At 40.7% G+C, this 22,692-nt stretch overlaps 1 protein-coding gene across 1 annotated transcript in view; it reads right to left on the bottom strand.

Moving 5' to 3' along the window:
- The window catches only part of LOC135572311 (fibronectin type III domain-containing protein 5-like), a 54,115-nt gene extending 44,545 nt beyond the window's left edge, over positions 1-9,570 (bottom strand). Inside the window, exon 1 of the mRNA XM_065020031.1 lies at positions 9,472-9,570. Coding sequence (XP_064876103.1) covers positions 9,472-9,550 — 79 coding nt within the window. The 5' untranslated portion in view covers positions 9,551-9,570. The remainder of the gene's footprint in view (positions 1-9,471) is intronic.
- Positions 9,571-22,692: the final 13,122 nt, after the last annotated feature.

Here is a 22,692-nt window from a genome sequence, read left to right as displayed (position 1 = left end):
CTACATAGAGCCATGACTACATGGAACTCTATTCCACATCAAGTAACTCATTCAAGCAGTAAAATTAGATTTAAAAAAAAAAACAGATAAGAAAATACCTTATGGAACAGCGGGAACTGTAAAGCACCACAAACATAAACACAGACACATGCATACACACTATACATACACATGGAGTTTGTACTGCATATATGTGGTAGTGGTGGAGTAGGGGCCTGAGGACACAGTCTGTGAATGTATTGTAATGTTTTTAAAATGGTATAAACTGCCTTAATTTTGCTGGACCCCAGGAGGAGCAGCTGCTACTTTGGCAGCAGCTAATAGAGATCCATAGTAAACACAAATACAAAAAAACACTCAGACATTATTTACATTTGTGTTTAGTGTGTCCGTCAGAATCAGAGGCAGTAGGGATGACCAAGTGCTCTCTTGATAAGTGCTTGAATTTGACAATTTTCCTGTCCTGCTAAGCATTCAAAACGTAACGAGTACTTTTGGTTTTCAGGGAAAATGTACGGAGTAAAAAGTACAATATTTTCTTTAGGAATTTTAGTAAAGTAAAAGTTGCCAAAAATATAAATAGTAAAGTAAAGTATAGATACCACCAAATAACTACTTAAGTAGTAGTTTATATTATTTTTTACAGGGGTGGTTCCTCCTGCAGGCAGAGGGGGGTCGTTAGTGATTGGAGTCACCTGGGATCAGGGTATTTAAACTGTGTCACTAATCACCTCTCTCTCTCTCTCTCTCTCTCTCTCTCTCTCTCTCTCTCTCTCTCTCTCTCTCTCTCTCTCTCTCTCTGTCTCTCTCTGTCTCTCTCTCTCTCTCTCTCTCTCTCTCTCTCTCTGTCTCTCTCTGTCTCTCTCTCTCTCTCTCTCTCTCTCTCTCTCTCTCTCTCTCTCTCTCTCTCTCTCTCTCTCTCTGCTCCTCCAGGTATGAACCTGTTTTGTTTGTTCTTTTGTAGTTTTACATAGTTTTCACTGTCATTCACACACACAGATTCACACATCCCTGCACTTTACATACACCTTACATTATGATACTTCCACACCTTATTTATTTTTCTTAGTTTAAAGTTAATAGTTTTGTTTACAATAAAGAACATTTTTTAATTGGCCTATACCTGTTGTTCGTGTCCCCTCATTGTTGCCGCAGGCTATGAGCCAGCCCTGTGACACTACTTAAGTAGTACTTTATATTATTTTTTACTAAAGTACTTTACACAGCTGGTGGAAAACATCCTCTGCACCAGACGTAGAAAAGGAAAAAGAAGGAAGAGCCCTCTGAAGAAAGGTTTTTGAACACGCCTGAACCCAGGCACATTTGGTGGTAGCTAGCCTTGTAGACAAGGCTAGAGAGGACAGCCAGGTTAACACTTCAAATAAAATAAAATAAAATATATATAAAATAGGCACTAACAGCCAGAGTCTTCAGAACAGCCTTGGAAGGAGGCTAAACATCACAGAACACAGGCCCGCTCATGGCTTTGAGCAAGAAGTTGACACTCAGGAGATAAATGGACTTGACATGGCGAGAGGCATTGTGGGAGGTTTTGAAAAGTAAGGCAGGACATTTTTCATTTACCTTTACAGAACCAGTTTGTAATCTGAATAAGTGATTCATATTGTCACATAGGTAGGAGGCCAATATATTCTCATATGTGTTCTGCTGTAGCCTACATTGATTTATTTTATTTGAAGTTATATTTAAGATATTGTGATATCTGCTACACTGATGTTGTGAAAAGTATATGAAATTCATCTCTTGTAAGCCCCATAGCTAAGGATGTGTATATATTACAGGGGGTTCTCCGATATAGAAGATATTGCTGTACATTGATGTCTAGAAAATTAGGCTGTAAGAAAGTCAAATTTGTGTAACTGCCCCCGCAGCTATGATCACGTATGTGGGCATACTGCAGTGACGTCTGAAGTGCTTTGAATTAAATAGCAGCTTGGAGAGTGTTGTCCATTTCACCATGTCCACTAGGAGACATTTCACCACCATAGATAGTATACTACTAGGAGACATTTCACCACCATAGATAGTATACTACTAGGAGACATTTCACCACCATAGATAGTATACTACTAGGAGACATTTCACCACCATAGATAGTATACTACTAGGAGACATTTCACCACCATAGATAGTATACTACTAGGAGACATTTCACCACCATAGAGAGTATACTACTAGGAGACATTTCACCACCATAGAGAGTATACTACTAGGAGACATTTCACCACCATAGATAGTATACTACTAGGAGACATTTCACCATCATAGATAGTATACTACTAGGAGACATGTCACCACCATAGAGAGTATAATACTAGGAGACATTTCCCACCATAGAGAGTATACTACTAGGAGATAGTATACTACTAGGAGACATTTCACCTCCATAGATAGTATACTACTAGGAGACATTTCACCACCATAGATAGTATACTACTAGGAGACATTTCACCACCATAGAGAGTATACTACTAGGAGACATTTCACCATCATAGATAGTATACTACTAGGAGACATTTCACCACCATAGATAGTATACTACTAGGAGACATTTCACCATCATAGATAGTATACTACTAGGAGACATTTCACCACCATAGAGAGTATACTACTAGGAGACATTTCACCACCATAGATAGTATACTACTAGGAGACATTTCACCACCATAGATAGTATACTACTAGGAGACATTTCACCACCATAGATAGTATACTACTAGGAGACATTTCACCACCATAGATAGTATACTACTAGGAGACATTTCACCACCATAGATAGTATACTACTAGGAGACATTTCACCACCATAGATAGTATACTACTAGGAGACATTTCACCACCATAGATAGTATACTACTAGGAGACATTTCACCACCATAGAGAGTATACTACTAGGAGACATTTCACCATCATAGAGAGTATACTACTAGGAGACATTTCACCACCATAGATAGTATACTACTAGGAGACATTTCACCACCATAGATAGTATACTACTAGGAGACATTTCACCACCATAGATAGTATACTACTAGGAGACATTTCACCACCATAGATAGTATACTACTAGGAGACATTTCACCACCATAGATAGTATACTACTAGGAGACATTTCACCACCATAGACAGTATACTACTAGGAGACATTTCACCACCATAGATAGTATACTACTAGGAGACATTTCACCACCATAGATAGTATACTACTAGGAGACATTTCACCACCATAGAGTATACTACTAGGAGACATTTCACCACCATAGATAGTATACTACTAGGAGACATTTCACCACCATAGATAGTATACTACTAGGAGACATTTCACCACCATAGATAGTATACTACTAGGAGACATTTCACCACCATAGAGAGTATACTACTAGGAGACATTTCACCACCATATATAGTATACTACTAGGAGACATTTCACCACCATAGATAGTATACTACTAGGAGACATTTCACCACCATAGATAGTATACTACTAGGAGACATTTCACCACCATAGAGAGTATACTACTAGGAGACATTTCACCACCATATATAGTATACTACTAGGAGACATTTCACCACCATAGATAGTATACTACTAGGAGACATTTCACCACCATAGATAGTATACTACTAGGAGACATTTCACCACCATAGATAGTATACTACTAGGAGACATTTCACCACCATAGATAGTATACTACTAGGAGACATTTCACCACCATAGATAGTATACTACTAGGAGACATTTCACCACCATAGAGAGTATACTACTAGGAGACATTTCACCACCATAGAGAGTATACTACTAGGAGACATTTCACCACCATAGATAGTATACTACTAGGAGACATTACACCACCATAGAGAGTATACTACTAGGAGACATTTCACCACCATAGAGAGTATACTACTAGGAGACATTTCACCACCATAGATAGTATACTACTAGGAGACATTTCACCACCATAGATAGTATACTACTAGGAGACATTTCACCATCATAGAGAGTATACTACTAGGAGACATTTCACCACCATAGATAGTATACTACTAGGAGACATTTCACCACCATAGATAGTATACTACTAGGAGACATTTCACCACCATAGATAGTATACTACTAGGAGACATTTGACCACCATAGATAGTATACTACTAGGAGACATTTCACCATCATAGATAGTATACTACTAGGAGACATGTCACCACCATAGAGAGTATAATACTAGGAGACATTTCCCACCATAGAGAGTATACTACTAGGAGATAGTATACTACTAGGAGACATTTCACCTCCATAGATAGTATACTACTAGGAGACATTTCACCACCATAGATAGTATACTACTAGGAGACATTTCACCACCATAGAGAGTATACTACTAGGAGACATTTCACCATCATAGATAGTATACTACTAGGAGACATTTCACCACCATAGATAGTATACTACTAGGAGACATTTCACCATCATAGATAGTATACTACTAGGAGACATTTCACCACCATAGAGAGTATACTACTAGGAGACATTTCACCACCATAGATAGTATACTACTAGGAGACATTTCACCACCATAGATAGTATACTACTAGGAGACATTTCACCACCATAGATAGTATACTACTAGGAGACATTTCACCACCATAGATAGTATACTACTAGGAGACATTTCACCACCATAGATAGTATACTACTAGAGACATTTCACCACCATAGATAGTATACTACTAGGAGACATTTCACCACCATAGATAGTATACTACTAGGAGACATTTCACCACCATATACTACTAGGAGACATTTCACCATCATAGAGAGTATACTACTAGGAGACATTTCACCACCATAGATAGTATACTACTAGGAGACATTTCACCACCATAGATAGTATACTACTAGGAGACATTTCACCACCATAGATAGTATACTACTAGGAGACATTTCACCACCATAGATAGTATACTACTAGGAGACATTTCACCACCATAGATAGTATACTACTAGGAGACATTTCACCACCATAGACAGTATACTACTAGGAGACATTTCACCACCATATATAGTATACTACTAGGAGACATTTCACCACCATAGATAGTATACTACTAGGAGACATTTCACCACCATAGATAGTATACTACTAGGAGACATTTCACCACCATAGAGAGTATACTACTAGGAGACATTTCACCACCATATATAGTATACTACTAGGAGACATTTCACCACCATAGATAGTATACTACTAGGAGACATTTCACCACCATAGATAGTATACTACTAGGAGACATTTCACCACCATAGATAGTATACTACTAGGAGACATTTCACCACCATAGATAGTATACTACTAGGAGACATTTCACCACCATAGATAGTATACTACTAGGAGACATTTCACCACCATAGAGAGTATACTACTAGGAGACATTTCACCACCATAGAGAGTATACTACTAGGAGACATTTCACCACCATAGATAGTATACTACTAGGAGACATTTGACCACCATAGATAGTATACTACTAGGAGACATTTCACCATCATAGATAGTATACTACTAGGAGACATGTCACCACCATAGAGAGTATAATACTAGGAGACATTTCCCACCATAGAGAGTATACTACTAGGAGATAGTATACTACTAGGAGACATTTCACCTCCATAGATAGTATACTACTAGGAGACATTTCACCACCATAGATAGTATACTACTAGGAGACATTTCACCACCATAGAGAGTATACTACTAGGAGACATTTCACCATCATAGATAGTATACTACTAGGAGACATTTCACCACCATAGATAGTATACTACTAGGAGACATTTCACCATCATAGATAGTATACTACTAGGAGACATTTCACCACCATAGAGAGTATACTACTAGGAGACATTTCACCACCATAGATAGTATACTACTAGGAGACATTTCACCACCATAGATAGTATACTACTAGGAGACATTTCACCACCATAGATAGTATACTACTAGGAGACATTTCACCACCATAGAGACATTTCACCACCATAGATAGTATACTACTAGGAGACATTTCACCACCATAGATAGTATACTACTAGGAGACATTTCACCACCATAGATAGTATACTACTAGGAGACATTTCACCACCATAGAGAGTATACTACTAGGAGACATTTCACCACCATAGATAGTATACTACTAGGAGACATTTCACCACCATAGATAGTATACTACTAGGAGACATTTCACCACCATAGATAGTATACTACTAGGAGACATTTCACCACCATAGATAGTATACTACTAGGAGACATTTCACCACCATAGATAGACTAGGAGACATTTCACCATATACTACTAGGAGACATTTCACCACCATAGATAGTATACTACTAGGAGACATTTCACCACCATAGATAGTATACTACTAGGAGACATTTCACCACCATAGATAGTATACTACTAGGAGACATTTCACCACCATAGATAGTATACTACTAGGAGACATTTCACCACCATAGATAGTATACTACTAGGAGACATTTCACCACCATAGATAGTATACTACTAGGAGACATTTCACCACCATAGATAGTATACTACTAGGAGACATTTCACCACCATAGATAGTATACTACTAGGAGACATTTCACCACCATAGATAGTATACTACTAGGAGACATTTCACCACCATAGATAGTATACTACTAGGAGACATTTCACCACCATAGATAGTATACTACTAGGAGACATTTCACCACCATATATAGTATACTACTAGGAGACATTTCACCACCATAGATAGTATACTACTAGGAGACATTTCACCACCATAGATAGTATACTACTAGGAGACATTTCACCACCATAGATAGTATACTACTAGGAGACATTTCACCACCATAGATAGTATACTACTAGGAGACATTTCACCACCATAGATAGTATACTACTAGGAGACATTTCACCACCATAGATAGTATACTACTAGGAGACATTTCACCACCATAGATAGTATACTACTAGGAGACATTTCACCACCATAGATAGTATACTACTAGGAGACATTTCACCACCATAGATAGTATACTACTAGGAGACATTTCACCACCATAGATAGTATACTACTAGGAGACATTTCACCACCATAGAGAGTATACTACTAGGAGACATTTCACCACCATATATAGTATACTACTAGGAGACATTTCACCACCATAGATAGTATACTACTAGGAGACATTTCACCACCATAGATAGTATACTACTAGGAGACATTTCACCACCATAGAGAGTATACTACTAGGAGACATTTCACCACCATATATAGTATACTACTAGGAGACATTTCACCACCATAGATAGTATACTACTAGAGACATTTCACCACCATAGATAGTATACTACTAGGAGACATTTCACCACCATAGAGAGTATACTACTAGGAGACATTTCACCACCATATATAGTATACTACTAGGAGACATTTCACCACCATAGATAGTATACTACTAGGAGACATTTCACCACCATAGATAGTATACTACTAGGAGACATTTCACCACCATAGAGAGTATACTACTAGGAGACATTTCACCACCATATATAGTATACTACTAGGAGACATTTCACCACCATAGATAGTATACTACTAGGAGACATTTCACCACCATAGATAGTATACTACTAGGAGACATTTCACCACCATAGATAGTATACTACTAGGAGACATTTCACCACCATAGATAGTATACTACTAGGAGACATTTCACCACCATAGATAGTATACTACTAGGAGACATTTCACCACCATAGATAGTATACTACTAGGAGACATTTCACCACCATAGAGAGTATACTACTAGGAGACATTTCACCACCATAGATAGTATACTACTAGGAGACATTTCACCACCATAGATAGTATACTACTAGGAGACATTTCACCACCATAGATAGTATACTACTAGGAGACATTTCACCACCATAGAGAGTATACTACTAGGAGACATTTCACCACCATATATAGTATACTACTAGGAGACATTTCACCACCATAGATAGTATACTACTAGGAGACATTTCACCACCATAGATAGTATACTACTAGGAGACATTTCACCACCATAGAGAGTATACTACTAGGAGACATTTCACCACCATATATAGTATACTACTAGGAGACATTTCACCACCATAGATAGTATACTACTAGGAGACATTTCACCACCATAGAGAGTATACTACTAGGAGACATTTCACCACCATATATAGTATACTACTAGGAGACATTTCACCACCATAGATAGTAGTTTGGGAAACACTGGACTATACCAATCCATTCATACCTCTACAACCTGTACTCACAGCTCTCTCTCTCTCTCTCTCTCTCTCTCTCTGTCTCTCTCTCTCTCTCTCTCTCTCTCTCTCTCTCTCTCTCTCTCTCCCTGTCTGTCTCTCTCTCTGTCTCTGTCTCTCTCTCTCTCTCTCTCTCTCTCTCTCTCTCTCTCTCTCTCTCTCTCTCTCTCTCTCTCTCTCTCTCTCTCTCTCTGTCTCTCTCTCTCTCTCTCTCTCTCTCTCTCTGTCTCTCTCTCTCTCTCTCTCTCTCTCTCTCTCTCTCTCTCTGTCTCTCTCTCTCTCTCTCTCTCTCTGTCTCTCTCTCTCTCTCTCTCTCTCTGTCTCTCTCTCTCTCTCTCTCTCTCTCTCTCTCTCTCTCTCTCCCCCGTCTCTGTCTCTGTCTCTCTCTCTCTCTCTCTCTCTCTGTCTCTGTCTCTCTCTCTCTCTCTCTGTCTCTCTCTCTCTCTCTCTCTCTCTCTCTGTCTCTCTCTCTCTCTCTCTCTCTCTCTCTCTCTCTCTCTCTCTCTCTCTCTCTCTCTCTCTCTCTCTCTCTCTCTCTCTCTCTCTCTCTCTCTCCCCCCGTCTCTGTCTCTGCCTCTCTCTCTGTCTCTGTCTCTGCCTCTCTCTCTGTCTCTGTCTCTGTCTCTCTCTGTATATATATATATATAACAAAGTGGTGTTTCTGCAGAACCCCTAGACTAACATACCGTTCATTATATTAGGCCAGTGGTTCCCAACCAGGGGACTAGGACCCCGGGGGTTACTTGGCCTGTCCACAGGGGGTTCTTGAGAAGGCTCATGAGACCATAGGCGTACTGGTAAAATGCACAAGAGGGGGTACTTCAGGGGTACTCCGGGCAGAGCTAAATTCAGTTGGTGATACAGTAACCGAAAAAGATTTTGAACCATCTCCTTCCTCTCATCAATAACCTATGAAATCAATAGCCTATTCACACACAATTACTCTTACTGATTTAGCAGTATATGGATGTTCAATTTACATGTGTTTGTACGGGCATAGAACTGTCAGGTCATTGACTTGGTTGATTATCGATTGATAGATCCTATTCCGGATGCTATTATTAATCATATTAGCATCAACACATGTCAACTTACACTTACCACCGGCGGAAACGGATACGGTAAGCGAGCCCAACACGAGCAGAGGCAGTGTCGCCGCAGAGAAGCCTTGTTTCCCCATCCTTCAAGCAATTTTTTACATCCTGCCCGGACAAACGAATATCCCATTTACTCGCGAAAAGCCGGACCGACACGTCAGCTAGTGGGTTGCTTAGCATTCACCGCGCTAAGATCCTTTCCTCACCCGCTCTCCTTTTCTTGTTCTCATTAAAAAAAATTGGTTACTGGCGGTGTAGCCTGAACTTGGTCGTTGGTTGCCGCAGAAACGCAACACCGGCGGTTTCAGCACCTGGGACAGGTCTGTGCGCTGCTTACGGCGGGGCACGGTCGGCACAGTCACTTGTTAGATGAACACACACCAACAACAAAAAAAGGTCTTATTTGAAACGATTACCTCAGTAACGGGACAATTCCGTTGTCCTAAAATTCGTTACCACTGTTTGCTACCCTGTTTAACAAACGTTAGGCTACAGTATAAACAGTCGTTTAGGTTGTTTTTCTCTTGTTGCCATCTTTACCGAGGTGCGCTGGCTGAGGCTGCGCTGAGAGCCCCAGGGTTGCAACGTGCTGCTCCCGTCAGATGGACAAAAACCCACCCCCCTCATCCATATCTTTTTCTCTGTTTTTGTTTTCCTCTCTGTCTCTCTCTCTCTCTCTCTCCCTCTGTCTCTCTCTCTCTCTCTCTCCCTCTGTCTCTCTCTCTCTCTCTCTCCCTCTGTCTCTCTCTCTCTCTCCCTCTGTCTCTCTCTCTCTCTCTCTCTCTCTCTCTCTCTCTCTCTCCCTCTGTCTCTCTCTCTCTCTCTCTCCCTCTGTCTCTCTCTCTCTCTCTCCCTCTGTCTCTCTCTCTCTCTCTCTCCCTCTGTCTCTCTCTCTCTCTCTCTCCCTCTGTCTCTCTCTCTCTCTCTCTCTCCCTCTGTCTCTCTCTCTCTCTCTCTCTCTCTCTCTCTCCTCTGTCTCTCTGTCTCTCTCTCTCTCTCTCTCCCTCTGTCTCTCTCTCTCTCTCTCTCTCCCTCTGTCTCTCTCTCTCTCTGAGAGGGTCGTCCCAGGAGGGAACTGAGATGTGTAGCGCTTCCCGCTCTTCTTAACACCGCGCTCGGTCGTGCCTCTTTCTAATCTTTATCCAGAGATTATTAATAAAACGACACTCACCGTTTTTGTATTCTATTGTAAACGTTTATTATTAGCCCAAATAAGGATGCGAAATGTACGTTTGCTTATGGTTTAGTTTTGAATTCAACTCCCACCAGGTTGTCATTGAGTAATCTAAAGTCTACTCAATAAAACAATGACTGGTTTAAAAAACAACCCAATGCTTCTGTTGTTGTTTCAGTATGATATGTAGGAATAACGACAGACACCAATGTTAGGTTCAATAGCCTTGTTTGTGCATTGTACGAATGGCTACAACTGGAGTCCGGGGAACAGTCCGGCTAGTCGATTACCTATCAACTAGACTCCGTAACAGTTGTTGCTGCTATGTAGTCTGTATGTAACGATTCTCGTCCTCGTCTAATGACGAGTATGAAAGATCGGACCAATATGCAGCGTGGTACGTGTCCATGTTAATATGTATTTAAACTGAACACAAAATAACAAGAGAACAAACGAAAACGAAACAGACACAGAGACAGAAAACAACTACCCACAAATCATAGTGGGAAAACAGGCTGCCTAAGTATGGTTCTCAATCAGAGACAACGATAAACAGCTGCCTCTGATTGGGAACCATACCAGGCCAAACACAGAAATACCAAAACATAGAACAACACATAGAATACCCACCCCAACTCAAACCCTGACCAAACTAAAATAGAGACATAAAAAAGGAACTAAGGTCAGGACGTGACACTATAGGGTCTACATGGTTGGAATAGACAACGTTTGTAATAAATGTTTTTCTTTACTGGAATCAATGAAGTCCGATTCATAATTTGATGTTGATTGGATGTGACGTAAAAGATAAATGTCCTAACTATAATTGGGGAACCTAAACTACCCCAAACAGTCATTATCGTGTCTCAGTTGACTTTATCTCCTGTTATAGCCATGCTTGGACCATCAGGAATCAGGCTGCAGTGTCTGTGTGTGTGTATGTGTGTGTGCATACGTGTGCGTGTGTGTGTGTGCATACGTGTGCATGTGTGTGTGTGCATACATGTGTGTGTGTGTGCATATGTGTGCATGTGTGTGTGTGTGTGCATATGTGTGCATGTGTGTGTGTGTGTGCATACGTGTGCATGTGTGTGTGTGCATACGTGTGCATGTGTGTGTGTGTGCATATGTGTGTGTGCATGTGTGTGTGTGTGCATATGTGTGCATGTGTGTGTGTGTGCATACGTGTGCATGTGTGTGTGTGCATACGTGTGCATGTGCCTGCTCTTCTGCATCATCAGTGGTGCTGCATATTCATATCGCAGAGTTTCAGTTCATGGTCAGCTAAGGTCCATGTCTCTGTCATTCTGGTACCAATTATTCTGGCCTTCTCCCTCCCTGTATTGGCTTGGATAGCTCAAGAGCTTGCAACTTTTCAATGCTGCTACCCTCAGGCTCAATTTTAAAAGTGTGTCAAATTACTTTCTCATTCATTCATTCATTCATTCATTCATTCATTCATCCTCATATATTACATCAAAGCTTCAAGTGGACTTACTTCAAATGATTCGTACTTATTGCAAATTATTCATGCTTATTTCAAACTAATTATACTTATTTCGAATGATTCATACTTATGTCAAATGATTCATATTTACTTCAAATGATTCATTCTTACCTCAAATGATTCATTCTTACTTCAAATGATTCATGTATTTTTGAGACACTCATTGACTCATGTACTGTAGTTGAGGTCAAATGAACTGAGTGCACTTAGAGAGTAGAGAGAAATATTGTATGCACGGTGGACGACCATTTTATAATGGTATCCAAGCTTTGGACAAATTACTTATGGGTAAACAGCATTGGGATTCTGGGAGATGAGAGTGTTGTTGGGCCATAACACACACACGCATGGATAAATACGTGCGCATACACACACACACACAGATGCGCGCATACACACATACATTCATACATACATACAAAAATATATATATATACACACACACATACATGTGTCTCCTGACCCCTCCTGTCTCAGCCTCCAGTATTTATGCTGCATTAGTTTATGTGTCGGGGGGCTAGGGTCAGTTTGTTATATCTGGAGTACTTCTCCTGTCCTATTCGGTGTCCTGTGTGAATCTAAGTGTGCGTTCTCTAATTCTCTCCTTCTCTCTTTCTTTCTCTCTCTCGGAGGACCTGAGCCCTAGGACCATGCCCCAGGACTACCTGACATGATGACTCCTTGCTGTCCCCAGTCCACCTGGCCATGCTGCTGCTCCAGTTTCAACTGTTCTGCCTTACTATTATTCAACCATGCTGGTCATTTATGAACATTTGAACATCTTGGCCACGTTCTGTTATAATCTCCACCCGGCACAGCCAGAAGAGGACTGGCCACCCCACATATGCTCTCTCTAATTCTCTCTTTCTTTTTCTCTCTCGGAGGACCTGAGCCCTAGGACCGTGCCCCAGGACTACCTGACATGATGACTCCTTGCTGTCCCCAGTCCACCTGACTGTGCTGCTGCTCCAGTTTCAACTGTTCTGCCTTATTATTATTCGACCATGCTGGTCATTTATGAACATTTGAACATCTTGGTCATGTTCTGTTATAATCTCTACCCGGCACAGCCAGAAGAGGACTGGCCACCCCACATAGCCTGGTTCCTCTCTAGGTTTCTTCCTAGGTTTTGGCCTTTCTAGGGAGTTTTTCCTAGCCACCGTGCTTTTACACCTGCATTGTTTGCTGTTTGGGGTTTTAGGCTGGGTTTCTGTACAGCACTTTGAGATATCAGCTGATGTACGAAGGGCTATATAAATAAATTTGATTTGATTTGATTTGATTTGATACATTCATACATACATACAAAAATATATATACACACACACATACATTTGGGCCACCATCTGGTTAATGATACAGCCAACCTCACCACCCCGCCCTGCCCCCGCCCTGTCAGTCAGTCTGTTTAGATGTGGTTCAGTCAGTCAGTCTGTCTGTTTAGATGTGGTTCAGTCAGTTAGTCTGTCTGTTTAGATGTGGTTCAGTCTGTCTGTTTAGATGTGGTTCAGTCTGTCAGTCTGTCAGTCTGTCTGTTTAGATGTGGTTCAGTCTGTCTGTTTAGATGTGGTTCAGTCTGTCAGTCTGTCTGTTTAGATGTGGTTCAGTCAGTCAGTCTGTCTGTTTAGATGTGGTTCAGTCTGTCTGTTTAGATGTGGTTCAGTCTGTCTGTTTAGATGTGGTTCAGTCTGTCTGTCTGTCTGTCTGTCTGTCTGTCTGTTTAGATGTGGTTCAGTCAGTCTGTTTAGATGTGGTTCAGTCTGTCTGTCTGTCTGTCTGTCTGTCTGTCTGTCTGTCTGTTTAGATGTGGTTCAGTCAGTCTGTTTAGATGTGGTTCAGTCTGTCAGTCTGTCTGTTTAGATGTGGTTCAGTCTGTCTGTTTAGATGTGGTTCAGTCTGTCTGTCTGTCTGTCTGTCTGTCTGTCTGTTTAGATGTGGTTCAGTCAGTCTGTTTAGATGTGGTTCAGTCAGTCAGTCTGTCTGTCTGTCTGTCTGTCTGTCTGTCTGTTTAGATGTGCCAGCGCTACAGCAATGCTTCTATAGAATGAAGTGTTCATTTGTACTACAATGCTTCTATAGAATGGAGTGTTCATTTGTACTGCAATGCCTCTATAGAATGGAGTGTTCATTTGTACTGCAATGCCTCTATAGAATGGAGTGTTCATTTGTACTGCAATGCCTCTATAGAATGGAGTGTTCATTTGTACTGCAATGCTTCTATAGAATGGAGTGTTCATTTGTACTGCAATGCCTCTATAGAATGGAGTGTTCATTTGTACTGCAATGCTTCTATAGAATGGAGTGTTCATTTGTACTACAATGCTTCTATAGAATGGAGTGTTCATTTGTACTACAATGCTTCTATCGAATGGAGAGTTAATCTGGGTAGTCCTGTCCCAGATAAAAAATGGTGATGTGCCAAAAATATTGCAACATCAAATTGTTTTCTAATGTGCTCTTTTGTTCATAAAAAAAAGCTGACACGTTTTCGATCTCAATCGTTCTTATTTCAAAGCTTGCAAGAACTGGACATGAAAGCAATAACTGGACATGAAAGCAATAACTGGGCACGATTGAGGTTGAAATGCTGCTTGGCTTCATTAAAATGTAATGAAAGAAGTATACATGAAAGCAAGTACCTTGTAGAGTTCTCAGATCAGTATAGAAGTCAACCACAATACAGGAAAGTTACTTCACTTTACCATGCAGAGTTCTCAGATCAGTTAGTCCAACCTCCAAAATCGGAATTGTTTAGCAGTTCTCATGGTGTTGAGTTCCACATTCATTTTCCATCCCCATTATATATATATATATGTGTGTGTGTGTGTGTGTGTGCGTGCGTGTGAGAAAGCATGCGAGCGAGAACGACAGAGAGTTGTGGGTTCAGATAGATGGGGATGTAATAGTCCCAAGTCCATTGGGGTGAAATGATGTACCGCAGAGTCCGTGTGTAATGTACTTCCCTGTCGACTGAAGGAGTCACCATTTACAGTTTTGGTGTAAATGATCCAACCGTTATCTCGGTTGGTGGAAATCCACTGAGGTTGAAGAGGTCTCCATTATGTACCAAAGATGGTCAAATAATAATAAAATACATTTATCAATTAAAGCTAACCACCCTTTAACCTAAGTCCTAACCTTAACCCTAACCCCTGGTTAGCCACCTAGCTGGAATTCATAAGATATCATACGTATTGCAAGCGGACTCCATTACTATGTGAATATTGTAGTCAAATAATAATAAACTACATTTATCAATTGAAGCTAACCACCCTTTAACCTAAGTCCTAACCTTAACCCTAACCCCTGGTTAGCCACCTAGCTGGAATTCATAAGATATCATACGTATTGCAAGCGGACTCCATTACTATGTGAATGTTGTAGTCCTATAGTCGTATCCAGTGGGTATAGCCCGAGGTCGCGAGCCTTGCGTCACCACTCGGAAGTACTGTAGAATACACGTGGCTAGGTTTACCGCTAAGCAATTATTAAGAGGCTGAGGAACAAGGAGCTAGTGTCTTGCAATCAATGTCCTGGGCATTAAATGATAGTTAACCTTAGCTCAGGATGAGTGAGGAGGTGAGTGAGAGGATGAGTGAGAGGGTGAGTGAGGGGGTGAGTGAGAGGATGAGTGAGGGGGTGAGTGAGGGGTGAGTGAGAGAATGAGTGAAGGGTGAGTGAGAGGGTGAGTGAGAGGTTGAGTGAGGGGATGAGTGAGGGGGTGAGTGAGGGGGTGAGTGAGGGGGTGAGTGAGAGAATGAGTGAAGGGTGAGTGAGAGGGTGAGAGGGTGAGTGAGGGGGTGAGTGAGAGAATGAGTGAAGGGTGAGTGAGAGGGTGAGTGAGGGGGTGAGTGAGAGAATGAGTGAAGGGTGAGTGAGAGGGTGAGTGAGGGGGTGAGTGAGGGGGTGAGTGAGAGAATGAGTGAAGGGTGAGTGAGTCTTAACAGCATAGTGTGCAATCACAACAGCAAGATTAGTGACATGTTGCCACAAGAAAAGGGGCAACCTGTGAAGAACAAACACCATTATAAATACAACCCATATTTATGTTTATTTATTTTCCCTTTTGTACTTTAACTATTTGCACATCATTACAATCACTGAACATAGACAATATATAATCAAATCAAATGTATTTATATATCCCTTCGTACATCAGCTGATATCTCAAAGTGCTGTACAGAAACCCAGCCTAAAACCCCAAGCAGCAAGCAATGCAGGTGTAGAAGCAGGGTGGCTAGGAAAAACTCCCTAGAAAGGCCAAAACCTAGGAAGAAACCTAGAGAGGAACCAGGCTATGTGGGGTGGCCAGTCCTCTTCTGGCTGTGCCGGGTGGAGATTATAACAGAACATGGCCAAGATGTTCAAATGTTCATAAATGACCAGCATGGTCGAATAATAATAATAAGGCAGAACAGTTGAAACTGGAGCAGCAGCACGGCCAGGTGAACTGGGGACAGCAAGGAGTCATCATGTCAGGTAGTCCTGAGGCATGGTCCTAGGGCTCAGGTCCTCCGACAGAGAGAAAGAAAGAGAGAATTAGAGAGAGCATGACATATAACATGACATTTGAAATGTCTTTATCATTAATTTTGATAGTTTATTTCACTTTTGTTTATTATCTATTTCACTTGCTTTGGCAATGTAAACATATGTTTCCCATGCCAATAAAGCCCTTCAATTGTATTGAATAGAGAGAGAGATAGGGGGAGTAGAGAGAGAGACAGAGTGAGTGTGAGAGAGAGGGGAGGAGAGAGAGAGACAGAGTGAGTGTGAGAGAGAGAGAGAGAGAAGAAGCTTGGAATCTGATGATGTACACCTACTGTATCCTGAACTTGTTTCTCTCTTTCTCTCTTACTCACTTTTAAAAAAGAAATCTCATCAACATAGCAGGTGTTTACAGTACATGATACTGTTAAAGCAGTGGACAAAATACAAGCCGAGATCAACAGCTCAGTCTTGTTTTTAAACCTGACTTCATAAAAATAAGCCTATGCAACATTAACCAATTAAAAACAGTTCTGTAGCAATGAGGTTTGTGCAGTAAGCTATAGGCCCAATATGTTATCGCTGCATATTGGCTTTGCTTGAATTGCCCTGCCAATGTTGTTCTTCTCAGACCATTTTGAAACGATATTTTTTAAATGTATGTACAGTGCATTCGGAAAGTATTCAGACACCTTGGTTTCTAACACATTTTTTTGTTACATTACAGCGTTATTCTCAAATGGATTAAATAAAACAAGTACACAAAATACAATGACAAAGACAAAACTGTTTTTAAAAAATGTTTATAAAAAAAAAAAAAAACAGAAATACCTTATTTACATCAGTATTCAGATCTCTTGCTATGAGACTCTACATTAAAGCTCAGGTGCATCCTGTTTCTATTGGTCATCCTGGAGATGTTTCTACATCTTCATTGGACTCCATCTCTTGCTATGAGACTCTACATTAAAGCTCAGGTGCCTCCTGTTTCTATTGGTCATCCTGGAGATGTTTCTACATCTTCATTGGACTCCATCTCTTGCTATGAGACTATACATTAAAGCTCAGGTGCCTCCTGTTTCTATTGGTCATCCTGGAGATGTTTCTACATCTTCATTGGACTCCATCTCTTGCTATGAGACTCTACATTAAAGCTCAGGTGCCTCCTGTTTCTATTGGTCATCCTGGAGATGTTTCTACATCTTCATTGGACTCCATCTCTTGCTATGAGACTCTACATTAAAGCTCAGGTGCCTCCTGTTTCTATTGGTCATCCTGGAGATGTTTCTACATCTTCATTGGACTCCATCTCTTGCTATGAGACTCTACATTAAAGCTCAGGTGCCTCCTGTTTCTATTGGTCATCCTGGAGATGTTTCTACATCTTCATTGACTCCATCTCTTGCTATGAGACTCTACATTAAAGCTCAGGTGCATCCTGTTTCTATTGGTCATCCTGGAGATGTTTCTACATCTTCATTGGACTCCATCTCTTGCTATGAGACTCTACATTAAAGCTCAGGTGCCTCCTGTTTCTATTGGTCATCCTGGAGATGTTTCTACATCTTCATTGGACTCCATCTCTTGCTATGAGACTCTACATTAAAGCTCAGGTGCATCCTGTTTCTATTGGTCATCCTGGAGATGTTTCTACATCTTCATTGGACTCCATCTCTTGCTCAGTAAAGGACACCAGGGACAGGTGAAAAACAAAAGACGCTAATCAGGGAGAAAGTCTGGTTTCCTAGAGTTGATAAATCAGTGGAGACGATGGTCACGGTCTGCATCCTACGCCAAGCTGCAGCGCCAACCAATCATAGGGAACCTTTGGAAAAAGGCACACCTGCCATCAACACTGGAACAAAGTGGCAGTTGATTTATGTGGGCCGTTTCCCTCTGTGGAGTACCTGTTGGTGGACATAGATGAATACTCTAGATATAGTGGACATAGATTAATACTCTAGATATAGTGGACATAGATGAATACTCTAGATATAGTGGACATAGATGAATACTCTAGATATAGTGGACATAGATGAATACTCTAGATATAGTGGACATAGATGAATACTCTAGATATAGTGGACATAGATGAATACTCTAGATATAGTGGACATAGATGAATACTCTAGATATAGTGGACATAGATGAATACTCTAGATATGGTGGACATAGATGAATACTCTAGATATAGTGGACATAGATGAATACTCTAGATATGGTGGACATAGATGAATACTCTAGATATGGTGGACATAGATGAATACTCTAGATATGGTGGACATAGATGAATACTCTAGATATAGTGGACATAGATTAATACTCTAGATATAGTGGACATAGATTGTAGCGGTATTTATTAGAGAGGGGTAAAGAAAGATTTTGTTCGGGCGCCAGGCAGGTATTAACCATGCCGAAAGGAAAAGAGTAGAATAGAGAGAGTACCACTACCAGACCCACACACATCAGCAGAAGAGACTGCCTAGAGTGTAGCCTGTTTACCAGATAGCCAGTGGAGAGAAAAGAGAATACACACCATATAAAACCCACATCACAGCACAGGGGTAACCCAAACACGAATACCCACCATATAAAACCCACATCACAGCACAGGGGTAACCCAAACACGAATACCTCATACAATAATACTAATACTAATAATGGCAGAGCAATTCAACAGCAACTTCATACAAGAACGACCCCAGTCATCAACATAGGATTTGCAATAATCTGTATTATTTTCTAGTGGGTGAGTGCAGAGGGTATGAATGTGGGGGGTGTTCATCGACACAACAAAGGCCTTAAAAATGTCCAGTCTTCTCGGCCACATGTCATTAGTACACCTCACCTCAATACAGTTCACATAACAATGCACAACTTGCAAGCAACCTCCCTTTTAACTAAAATGTCCATCAAAATAATTCTGGCAGGGCAATAATAGTCCAGCTCTAATGCACTTCAAGGGGAAGTGCATTTGAAAAATAGAGTCTGTTGCAGGGTAAAGCACTGGAACGAGAGGGAAGAGAAATAGAGAGAAAAAGAGAAATCTTAGCTGTGGTCTTCAGGCCTGCCGTGTACCGTTTGACTGTCCGATGGTTTGTTGGTTTGTATGTTAAAGCTTCGCAACAATGTTGCTACGAATCCATGCGATCCATAACGGGCGCGGTCCCAAACAAAAACAACCACGATCTAAAGCGATCACACCGATGATTGAGTTAACTACATTATAAACTACAAACGCTGAAAACAAAACACCTCTGCAGCACAGCACACACAATCAAACTGTCGCGCCACCCAATAGCTCCTCCCCAAAGAGCTGAACGAACTCTCTTTATCGCCTCCTTCCTTACTGCTCATGCGCTCTTAAAGTGGCAGTGCACGGTGAAGGCTCCGAGCAGATTTCGCCACAAGATGAATACTCTAGATATAGTGGACATAGATGAATACTCTAGATATAGTGGACATAGATTAATACTCTAGATATAGTGGACATAGATGAATACTCTAGATATAGTGGACATAGATGAATACTCTAGATATAGTGGACATAGATGAATACTCTAGATATAGTGGGCATAGATGAATACTCTAGATATAGTGGACATAGATGAATACTCTAGATATAGTGGACATAGATGAATACTCTAGATATAGTGGACATAGATGAATACTCTAGATATAGTGGACATAGATGAATACTCTAGATATGGTGGACATAGATAAATACTCTAGATATATCTGGAGGCAGATATTATTCAATCCACATCAGCTCAGGAAACAAATTCCACATTTGAATCAAATATTTTCAACCTTTGGAGTTCCTGTCGAATGTAAAAGCCCCCCTTTTTCCAAAATTCAGAGTTTTCCCATTTCTTTTTCTACATATCTAGGTTTAAACGCAGAAAGATCATGTGAATGCTGAGGCAGAGCGTTTCATGCATACTCTTAGGAAAGCCCTCAGGACAGCTCACGTGGAGCTTCCTGGTTAACTTCCTGTGTAGCTTCCTGTGCAACTACCGTGCTACACCACACTGCTAAACAGGGATGGCTCCGGCTGATGTACTGTTCGGCAGGCCAATGAGGATCAAGCTGCCTGAGCTAGCTACATTAACTAGCTAGCTACATTGACTAGCTAGGTGCACAATGTACAGTACTAGTCAAAACTTTGGACACACCTACTCATTCCAGGGTTTTTATTTATTTATTTGTACTATTTTGTACATTGTAGAATAATAGGGAAGACATCACATTTTTAATTTTAGATTCTTCAAAGTAACCAGCCTTTGCATTGATGACAGTTTTGCACAATCTTGGCATTCTCTCAACCAGCTTCATGAGGTAGTCACCTGGAATCCATTTCAATTAACAGGTGCGCCTTGTTAAAAATTAATTAATGTGTGGAATTTCTTTCCTTCTTAATGAGTTTGAGACAATCAGTTTTGTTGTGACAAGGTAGGGGTGGTATACAGAAGATAGCCATATTTGGTAAAAGACCAAGTCCATATTATGTCAAGAACAGCTCAAATAAGCAAAGAGAAAAGTGAGTCCATCATTACTTTAAGACATGAAGGTCAGTCAATCCGGAAAATGTCAATAACTTTGAAAGTTTCTTCAAGTGCAGTTGCAAAAACCATCAAGTGCTATAATGAAACTGGCTCTCATGAGGACCTTAACAGGAAAGGAAGACCAGAGGTACCTCTGCTGCAGAGGATAAGTTAATTAGAGTTACCAGCCTCAGAAATTGCAGACCGAAATAAATGCTTTACAGAGTTCAAGTAACAGACAACTCTCAACATCAACTGTTCAGAGGAGACTGTGTGAATCAAGCCTTCATGGTCGAATCGCTGCAAAGAAACCACTACTAAAGGACACCAATAAGAAGAGACTTGCTTGGGCCAAGAAACAGGAGCAATAGACACTAAACCAGTGGAAAACTGTCCTTTGGTCTGATGAGTCCAAATTAGCGATTTTTGGTTCCAACCGCCGTGTCTTTGTGAGATGGAGAGTAGGTGAATGGATGATCTCCACATGTGTGGTTCCCACTGTGAAGCATGGAGGAGGAGGTGTGATGGTGCTTTGCTGGTGACACTGTCAGTAATTTATTTAGAATTCAAGGCACACTTAACCAGCATGGCTACCACAGCATTCTGCAGTGATACGCCATCCCATCTGGCACTTAGTGGGAGTATCATTTGTTTTTCAACAGGACAATGACCCAACACACCTCCAGGCTATGCAAGGCCTATTTGACCAAGAAGGAGAGTGATAGAGTGCTGCATCAGATTACTTCAACCCAAATGAGGTTTGTGAGTGAAGCGCAGAGTGAATTGTTAATTAAGCATATGTGGGAACACCTTCAAGAATGTTGGAAAAGCATTCCAGGTGAAGCTGGTTGAGAGAATGCCAAGAATATGCAAAGGTATAATCAAGGCAAAGGGTGGCTACTTTGAAGAATCTAAAATCTATTTTGATTTGTTTAACACATTTATGGTTACTAGATGATTCCATATGTGGTATTTCATGGTTTTGATGTCTTCACTATTATTCTACAATGTAGAAAATAGCCAAAATAATGAAAAACCCTTGAATGTGTCCAAACTTTTGACGGGTACTGTATATATATATATATATATATATATATATATGTTTTCCTGCTCTTGGCCCCGGTAGGCCTTACCCTTTGTCTTTCTAGCCCAGTAAGTAAAACTGGTTGAAAACACACACAATCACTCACACACTGTTACAGTGATGCTTGTATGAACTTGAACAAAGTCGCAGAGAAACACAGCAAGCAGAGAGGTAAGTGTAAATCCAGATCTTTACTTAAAGTCTTGACAGAAACAAGGCAACAGCACAAGAGTGCACTAAACAAAACACAAGACCTAAGCAAGGATCCAAGCCAACAGAGGAACCTAAAATAGCCAGACAACCAGTTAAACAGAGAAGGCAATCAAATACAGGTGAAACCAATAAGAAACAATCAGAGTAACCTGAGAACTAGAAACAAGGTTAGAGTGCCCTCCAGTGGTAACCTAAGGAAACACACTGTGACAGGA

This window comes from Oncorhynchus nerka, linkage group LG7, assembly GCF_034236695.1.
Source record: "Oncorhynchus nerka isolate Pitt River linkage group LG7, Oner_Uvic_2.0, whole genome shotgun sequence".
NCBI lineage: Eukaryota > Metazoa > Chordata > Actinopteri > Salmoniformes > Salmonidae > Oncorhynchus > Oncorhynchus nerka.
This window is presented reverse-complemented; position numbering and strand designations above follow the sequence as displayed.